The 9,278-nt window shown below is 45.1% G+C and overlaps 1 protein-coding gene across 1 annotated transcript; it reads left to right on the forward strand.

The window, feature by feature from the left end:
• Nucleotides 1-1,103: 1,103 nt before the first annotated feature.
• Nucleotides 1,104-5,258, forward strand: LOC100216654 (uncharacterized). The gene is made up of 3 exons (NM_001143065.2): nucleotides 1,104-1,454; nucleotides 2,899-3,047; nucleotides 4,303-5,258. The coding sequence occupies exons 1-3, from the start codon at nucleotides 1,229-1,231 to the stop codon at nucleotides 4,981-4,983; spliced, it is 1,056 nt and encodes a 351-aa protein (NP_001136537.1). The 5' UTR covers nucleotides 1,104-1,228; the 3' UTR covers nucleotides 4,984-5,258.
• Nucleotides 5,259-9,278: the final 4,020 nt, after the last annotated feature.

The raw sequence follows: 9,278 nt of genomic DNA on the forward strand, positions 1-9,278 counted from the left end.
TAATGAGTACAAAGCCCATCACGTTTAAATAGCAAAAATACTAAAAATATGTAAAAATAGGGATTTTGAACCATGATTGTTGAATTTAAAAGCATATCTACATTCACTTAACCAACAAGACACATGTATTTTTTATATTTTATATCTAATAATAATGTATGATATATATATTTCTATTAAAAAATAGTAAAACATAAAACCGGTCCATGATCCACTGTGCCGCGTCTTAGACTCATGCATAGCCCGGTGATCGAGGTTAGGCCAACACGGACCTAGCAACCATTGTGCTGAGTCTGTTCGGGCTGGACCAAAACTAGGCCCGAGCCTAGTGGGTGTGCAGCCTGTTTAAGGAAACAACCCCTCCCCACCCCGAGTTCCAAGAGCCTCCACTTCTAGCACATTAGGCTAATAAATTAACTAATCTCTAAGTAAATCTTCATCTCATGAGTCAAATCAGATGTCTGTATGGTGTCTTTGTCTTTGATCACGACTACATCTCCATTTTAACATGAATGTCGTTCAAGATTTCATTTTAAAGAATAACACTAACAAAATAATAATGTCTAAGTAAAATTATACAATACAAAATTGAATAGTTAGACACAATACACAACTCTTAATATAACCTTTTTATCATATTATTATAGCCTATATTAGTATAATTCTACTTTATATATTGATATTCCGCAATTTTGTATAGGACCTTAGATTTTGCTGGCCCGGCTCTGACCAAAACAGTGCCGGGTTAAGGCATGTTCGGTTAATCCCGTTACCTATGGGTTGGACGGGATTAGAAAAAATTGAGAAGAAATTTAAATTGGTTGGGATTTAAACTTACCCAATCCCACTCAATCCATATGGATTAAGACCTAACCGAACAAGCTCTTATGGATTTATCGGGTGGTCCGATCTGTTTGGACATGTATAGTAACAAATCATTCCGGTTTCCTTCGATTTTTTGATAAATAGCATAACTGGTTAACCACCCAGCTTAGGGCTTGTTCGGTTATTCCTACGTCACATGGATTGGATTGGATTGTAAAATTTTAGTAGACATTTTGACTTGCTATGGATTTAAACTCACTCAATCCCCTCCAATCCACATGGATTGAGATGAAACCGAACAAGCCCTTATTATGCTTCCGTCTGTTTCCACTCCGGATCCGAAGTCCGGACGCCGTCAGCACGTCCTAGTGTCCCACACACCGGCCTCCACGCAGCCACGGGCATGTGGGCCCTCAACCTGAAGGCCGGTGGGTCTTGCCTCACGCCGAGGCATCCCCAGCCGGCAGCGCGGTCGTCGCTTGCCGCCGGGATCGGCTCGCTGGCTGTGGGGATGAGGTGGATGCGGCAGCCTGTGCGGTGGCCGAGGTTGGCGGTGAGCGCGTCGGGGAGGAAGGGCAACAACGGCCGAGAGGACGGCGACGAGCCCAAGAACAAGGCCGCCTCTTCTGGTAGGTCCTCTTGGCCGAGCCCCTGATGCTTTGTTCATCTGTGCGATTGGATCAGGATCTAGGCTATCTGCATGTGGGAAGCAGTCAACGTTTATGGATTGGGTGCGGATTGAAATTATTGGCGCTCGGTGATGAGATTGTTGACCTGATCATGTGGCTGTTGCATCGAGGTCGTGTTGGTTACTGTCCGATTTGTTATGCAAAGGCGTACTTGGTTATTGTGCGATTTGTTATGCAAAGGCGTACTTGTCTTACTGGATTTCTAGTTGGTATGGCGCGTAAGGGTGAGGTGCGCATATGGAATTTGGGTTTGTTATGAGCTTGATGGTTATTCTTCAGGGCCCATTTGGAGTTTGAGACACTTTTGGTGCACCTAATAATTGAAAACTACTTTACTTCAGTAGATGTATTGATCTCGAATTCTGTATATAAAAACCGTGGGGTTCTCATTGCTGCATTCGATTTTTCCAGCCACAATGTTTCATTCATGCGTCAATTGCTTAATCAGCATTTTAAGAGATTTGATCTCTCTACATTTCAGTGGAAAGTACATCACCAAGTGCTACTTTTATGTAATGCTAATTATTAACTTTTGGCTATGCAGCCTATGCACTGTTGGCATTTTCCATGTTTTGTCTATATCATATATACTAGTTATGTTATCCGTGTGTTGCGATCAGAGTACAAAATTTGTATGAAACATAGACACGGAGTGACAAACATTACTATGATACGCAAATTCTATGTGGCAAACATTATTAATATCGTAAAATAACTCCATGTACTGCTACTGTTAGCCTCAGGTGAGTCGTGACTGGATCTCCCGCCCAAGGTTGGCCTCGGGCGAGTCGTAGAGGCCGAGCGGATGCGCAGGGGGAGGGGAAGCGAATGGGGCCACGGTTGAGGGCGGGGCAGGGAGGTTGCAGTGGAGGAGGCGGAGCTCGACCTCGCAGAGGAACCCAGGGCGACGGGAGCATGGAGGAGCGACGGGAGCATGGAGGAGGGCCCATGGGTGTCTCGTTGAGGAGGCGGGCTCGATCCCTAGGGTTTGGGAGAGGGAATTAGGTCGTCTGGTGGGGAAGAGGAGACGAGCTGAGAGGAGGCGGGTGGGGAAGAGGCGGGATGGAAGAGGATTGGCGGGGGCGACGTGCGGAGGCGTGAATGGCAGGGCGTGGGCGCGAGAATGGCAGCGTGCGGAGGCGTGAATGGCTGGGCGCGGGCACGAAGGATGTCGAGGACGGACTGGGGCGTGAATGGCGGGGCGCGGGCGAGGGCAGGTGTGGACGCTGACGCCACACTCTTAATAGAGTAGTATAGATACATTATCAAGATACTATAGTTCTTTGTTGATGTGTCTTAAAATGTTTGGTACAAAGGATGTATTTGGATTTCCCGGTAGTATGTATTGCGCTGGTGAATTCTAACATCTCATTTCTGCATGCAGGAAAAAGTGATGCATCTACTCCCAGTGGAGATGCTTCCAACGAAACAAACCAAAATCAGGGTGAACCAAAATCAAGTGACACGATGTATATACCTAGCAACTTGTCATATTGGAGAGATGTGAGAGCAAGCTTTGTGATTCCAAAGTTGGTAAGACCAAACTTTCTGGTCTTTGCTATATCATCCGTACTATAAAGTTTGGCAAAAGATTTTGACAGGTACCTTTAAATCAGCTCATTTAGCGATTATGTAGGAATGTTGTTAGAATCTGAAATGAAATTTCATAGTAACTCTGGCTATCATTTTTCCTCAGTTGCGTTCATTTGTTAGTGTCATAAAGGAAAGAAGCCAATGGGTCAATTTCTGAAGATTGACTTGCACTTATAACCCCTAACATTGTACCTAAATGTTACAACCTCAGAAATTGACACATGGGACTTTGGAAACATAAGAATGACCATGATACAAAATGTATTTTATTCCCTTTCAGTTTTTCAACTTAATGAATATTATTTTTGTCTGTTGTTCCCCGTTTTTAGAGAAAGTTGAAATGTGAGACTTGGCTGTCCTCATTCCTCAACTCCTCAGTTGATTGAAACATTTTCTCTCTCTCTCTCTCTCTCTCTCTCTCTCTCTCACACTATCATCTATGTGCTGATCCTGGACTTCTTTTTATGGTTCTTGCTGCAATATTCATTATTCTAGATTATGTTGAACTTTTTGTCTAGCAACGCAGATACACAAAAATGTGTATTTCTTCACATCAAACAACAACATACTGCTAGATGAGTTGTCTCCATCATGTAGTGTAACAAGATCTTCAGTGCCCTATTTCTTATAGATCACAATGTCTTAGGCTATCTCCAGCAGATCCACTATCCTCAGGGGCGATGCCGGGTTCACGTACCCTGGTGCACTGGCAACAGGGTAAAAACGAGAAATGCTACTAGCTAGATACAAATTCACTATAAATATTTGCTAAATCATTTATTTTCTTAAGTTGTGCACTAGGGTATGTTTGGAGCTGGCTTCGCCCCTGCCTATCACATCACCTATCACATTTTCTATTTCAAACTACACTCTGCAAACAGTGTCATCTACCTTTGTTGTCCCAATTATTTTTCTTTTGATTGATTTACAGACCAGATTCTTTTTTTCTTCTCCTTTAGGCCTTGTTCGTTTGTGCCGGATTGGTGGGTCGGAACGATTCCTAACCGGATTGCTTCTCTAATTTATATGAACTTTGATTAGCTGAAACGATTACGGGTGCAATCCGACACAAACAAACAAGGCCTTAGCAAAGCAGTAGCCTCGTCTCTGCCTGAAGCTAATTGGTATTTTTGTTAAGAAGTCCCTCATTACTTTTTTTTTTGCTAATTTGTTATTTGTCATGCATCCAAACTAGGAGCAAACATTAGATGCAAATAGTCCAGTGCAGACAGGTCAGGATGGAGCAGCATATCGTCTTCCTCGGAAGTGGGCTCATTCCATCCCTATGCCAGAGTCTGGATGTGTGTTGGTCGCCACTGAAGAGCTTGATGGCAACGGAACCTTTGAGAGGACCGTCATCCTTCTCCTAAGACTAGGTTCAAGGGATGCCTACGATGGGCCGTTCGGTATCATCCTGAACCGTCCGCTGTACACTAAGATGAGGCATGTGAACCCATCCTTGGGCGATCAGGCGACCCCTTTTGTTGACTGTTCCCTCCTGTTCGGAGGCCCTGTGGACATGAGTATATTCCTGATGAGCGCGGGCGATGGGAGACCGATCAAGGGGTTTGAGGAAGTGGTACCCGGCATCTGCTTCGGCTTCAGGACTGACCTGGAGAAGGCCGGTGCTCTGATAAAGAAGGGCGCGGTTAAGCCTGAGGACCTCAAGTTCTACGTCGGGTACTCTGCGTGGGACCATGACCAGCTGCTGAGCGAGATCGACGCAGGTTACTGGGTGGTGACTTCGTGCAGCACAGGCCTGATAGCCGACGCGCTGACGACGACGGACCCCTCCTGCTTGTGGACCGAGGTTTTGCAGCTGATGGGAGGCCAGTACTCGGAGCTGAGCCAAAAGCCGAAGCAGGATGGGATGTAGACTTGGTTAGTCCTAGCCATCTGCGACGGTCACTGTGGCTAATCTGTACATAATTTGAGTGATCCTCGGCTGCTCTTAGCCGTCGTGATTGCTCTGCCCGATGTAATTGACTAATTGCGTATGTGGACTGCTTTGACTTGTTTTTTTATATATAATTTGGTTAGCATGTTGGCATCTGATGAGACGTTTGATATTTAGTACTATATGTGTGTGTGTGTGTGTGTGTATGATCCAGCCTGTGCATGGTTCAGAAACAGATGTTTCAGGCATGGTTACTGGCCAACTGATGCAATTCTGAGTGAGCCCCGGTACGATATGATCTGGGCGTCCGGGTGCTCTTTACGGTCGGATGCTTGGGGGAGATCGGATGGCGACATCCGACGTCGGCCGCGAGTTCAGAAGGCACCCTAGTACCCTACCACGGATGCAATATCGTTTCGTGACCTGCGTGGCGGTTTGCGCGTACGAGTCTTCAGTTTACCGATTCAAGTATACTTACTGCATAAGCAAGTACTCCCTTACTCCACCAGTACCAAAATATAATTCATTTTAGACTAATCAAACATTATTAAGTAAGATATGAATTTAGTTTGCATGTATGGCTCTATTCATTATCATTAGAATGAATGTGGACGAAAAAATTGGGCAAGAAATCACTATGTTTTGAAAGCGAGTGATTACACTGTGAGAGGCGACTTAGCTATGAAGCTTCCCGCGTCCAGTACAGTGCCGTACAATGCTTGCACTATCTTCTCCAAACTACCGCTATCTGTACGTGACAGTGGCACACTGCGACGCTGACTGTATAGTGTATACTACTGTTCTTTCTTCTGACGTCTTCCCATCCAAACTAGCACTAACTGCAAAGGAAGAAGACAGCTAAACTGTCCATTGATCAACAGTAAAATCACGGTCGCTAACAGCTGCTGGCAGCTTTCATGTAGGGCGTTCAGGCTAGCTACAGTGCAGTCTCGAGCATCCACTCCAAATAGAACAGCTCCTTTGCAGACTGGGAACTTAAAGGCGATGCACAGACTCACAGTATTCTCATGATGACTTAGAATTCCAATCTTACGTACTACCTCCAACAACCTCGAACAGGGACGTGTAGGCTAGCTCCATTAAGAAATCCTAAAGGGTTCTGTATCCTAAATATAGAGGATCAAATTGTCCTCTACGCCCTCCAGCAGCGTCCTCTAAACGGTCCTCTAAATTTAGAGGATGCTGCTGGATTCTCTATGTATAGAGTTTCTCTAAACGGTCCTCTATCCATTTGAATACTTTAAATAACCGTTTAGCAAAACTAAAATATGTACAATACATTTGAGAGTATGACAAATACGTATGTACAAAAAATAAAAATAAAAAATGTCTCTAATATAGATATTTAAGTATAGAGGACGTGATTTAGAGGACATTGTTGGAGAGGAAAGAGATATAGAGGATGAAATCTTTTAGAGAAGACTGTAAAGGACAGATATAGAGGATGGATATAGAGGACGTTGCTGGAGACAGCCAATGGTCCTGTCCTCTAAAATATAGAGGATGCATGCAACTTTTTGTCTCCAACAGGAGACCGTAAAGGATCCTCTAAATTTTAGAGCACGGTATGTATCCGCTAGAAATAGAGGGTGTACGGTTTTACTCTATACATTGTGCTTATTTATTGTGTTTGCTCGTTCACGTGCACATGACTGATAAAAATCAATATAGAATGTAAAATATAGTACACTGTTGATATAGATGATAAAATTTAGAGAATATTGCTGGAGGTGTAGAAAATATAGAGAACATAATCTTTTAGAGATTGCTGTAAAGGACAGATAATATTCCTTTAAAGAACGAAATTTAGAGGACGTTGATAGACATGACCCACTTTTGCGGTAGCAGCCACCAGCAGCACCGCCTCCAGTACCACTAGCGCCTCATCGTTCGGCGGAGGAAAGCCAATGTACGCTGCTACTCACCGTGAAACACCAAAAGGCCATCTTTTACTATGACTAAGGGCCCCTTTGGCAGGGCTCTGGCTTCTCCAAAAACGGCTTTGGCTCTGGCTCACGAGGTGAAGTCACTTCTTTAGATGAGCCAAAGCCATTCTGAAAAATTATTTGGCAAAACGGCTTATAGGTTGTTTTTCAGAAAGACCCTTGTATAGTTTGGACTGGTGGGAGGGCTATTGTGCGTGGCTAGGGATTGAGGGCATGACCAAAAAATAATAATTTGGACTGGTGGGAGGGCTATTGTGCAAAAATGACGTGAGCTGAAGCCGGGTGAACCACTTTTTTTGGCTCATGCCCTCTAGTTCATTTTGGAAAAGCACTTCACTGGTGAAGCCATTTGAAAAGGAAGTGTTTGGCACAACTTTTGCATGAGCCAGAGCCGAAGCTGAAAAATAAGCCCTACCAAAGGGGCCCTAAGTCACCGCGATCTTCTCACATCCGTGCATTCTTACTGTTTGGAAGGCCCAGGCCCAGGCCCAGGCCCAGTTGAAGCTTAGTGGCCAGAGAGAGATCTGACTGTTTGGAAGCCCCAACGCTCAATGCCAGAACCAGACGGGGGGCAGCACAGCCGGACGGTGTTGACCCCGTCCGTCCCCTTCACGCTTGGCGCTGGCGGGAACAGAAGAAGCTCTCCCGCGTGTACGGGCAGCGCAGCGCGCGTCAGGATACCGGATAGTAGCGACGAGCGCTTTCCGATCGGAAAAGACGTGCGGGCTGGATGGATCTGAGCATCCCGCGTGCAGTGCAGGCGCCAGGAGGTACGAGGTTGCCTATGCCAATTGACAAAGCGAAAGCCGCTGCCGCCCTGCGCCCGCGCCATGATTAATCGTGGCTCGCAAGGCTGTGAAAGATTTGAGGGAACAAAAGGGTCGTGAACCGACGACGACAGTACGACACACAACATGCAATCTCTCCATATTCTTTTATCTTTTTTTGTGAGACGTACTGTATTGGTTTTCGTAGCGCACGCAGGGCCGGCCCTGGGGGTGGGCAGTAGAGATGTCTAAACGGGCGGGCCGTGCCGGCCCGGCACAGGCCCGCCTTCGGCCCGGCACGTTCTGGCCCGGCACGTTTCGGCCCGTTAGGTTGACGGGCCGTGCCGGGCTGGACCACCGTGCCATACCCCAGGCCCAAGCACGGCCCGCACATAGCCGTGCCGGGCCGGCCCGCAGCCCGTTAAGGCCCGCCGTGCTTTGACCGGGTGGGAAGAAAAATAAGTAAAAAAAGACTAAAAAATAAGCTTTGCTACGATTTGAACCTTGGTTGGAGGGTTTAAAATGCTTAGCTACACCACTCTAGTCAACTAAACCAAACTTATTTTGTGTCTAAACTATTAAAGTTGCTTCTAATATACAAATAAATGCACTGAAAAATAAAATAAAAAAACCGGGCCGTGCTCGGGCCGGCACGGCGTGCCACGGCAGCGGCCCAAGCCCGGCCCGACTAACGGGTCGTGCCGGCCCGGGCCCGTCAACCACCGGGCCGTGCCGTGTTCGTGACGGGCCAAAATCGTGCCGTGTCACGGGCCGCCCGACGGGCACGGCCCATTTGGACATCTCTAGTGGGCAGGGTGGGCGGCCGCCCTGGGCCCCCGAAGCTATGGGGCCCCTAAATATGTATTAAGTATAAGTATATGATGTGTGCTATGAATATTTAGTAATTGGTCTTGGATCAAACACTATTCAATAGTCTGTTCACTAGCTGTAGCTTGTTGGAAACCTAAGAAATGAACCGATGAGCCTATTGCTGTCACATAGAAAACAAATCGTCGCAGACTCCTAACACGACGTGGCGACACCCTGAGTGCGTGTTCGATAGATGACTATAGCTGTAGTGTATAGTGTACTAATTCTTATATTATATGTTATATGTGTGTATTTTTGCAATCTCACGAACTAATGATTGTTCATTGATATATTCTATATAGGATTTTAAAGTCAAAACTTTTATCCCAAACTCTTATTTTACTTTGGCACCAAATGAGTAAAAGACCAACATAAGAGATTTTTGAATGGTGTATTGTCTGCTACATGAATTTTTGAGAATTTCGTAGAGGTGGATTGTTATCTTAATGTCTCTATTGACTATCGTATCTTAGTGACTGCTCCATCTGTCGCAAAACTTTTTAAAACTAAAATTATTGAAAAAAGACCAACAATCATGTTTTTGAAAAAAAATTTATATAAATATATATTAGATATAATATATATATATATATATATATATATATATATATATATATATATATATATATATATATATATATATATATATATATATAGATGAGAGGGGCCT

Source organism: Zea mays, chromosome 8 (assembly GCF_902167145.1).
Source record: "Zea mays cultivar B73 chromosome 8, Zm-B73-REFERENCE-NAM-5.0, whole genome shotgun sequence".
Classification (NCBI taxonomy): Eukaryota; Viridiplantae; Streptophyta; class Magnoliopsida; order Poales; family Poaceae; genus Zea; species Zea mays.

What these genes read in the sequence shown, in the direction of transcription:
- LOC100216654 (NM_001143065.2), top strand. Translation starts at nt 1,229, where the DNA reads ATGTGGGCCCTCAACCTGAAGGCCGGTGGGTCTTGCCTCACGCCGAGG. An exon ending in GAACAAGGCCGCCTCTTCTG is followed by an intron (nt 1,455 to 2,898) that starts GTAGGTCCTCTT and finishes TTCTGCATGCAG; the next exon opens with GAAAAAGTGATGCATCTACT. An exon ending in GCTTTGTGATTCCAAAGTTG is followed by an intron (nt 3,048 to 4,302) that starts GTAAGACCAAAC and finishes CATCCAAACTAG; the next exon opens with GAGCAAACATTAGATGCAAA.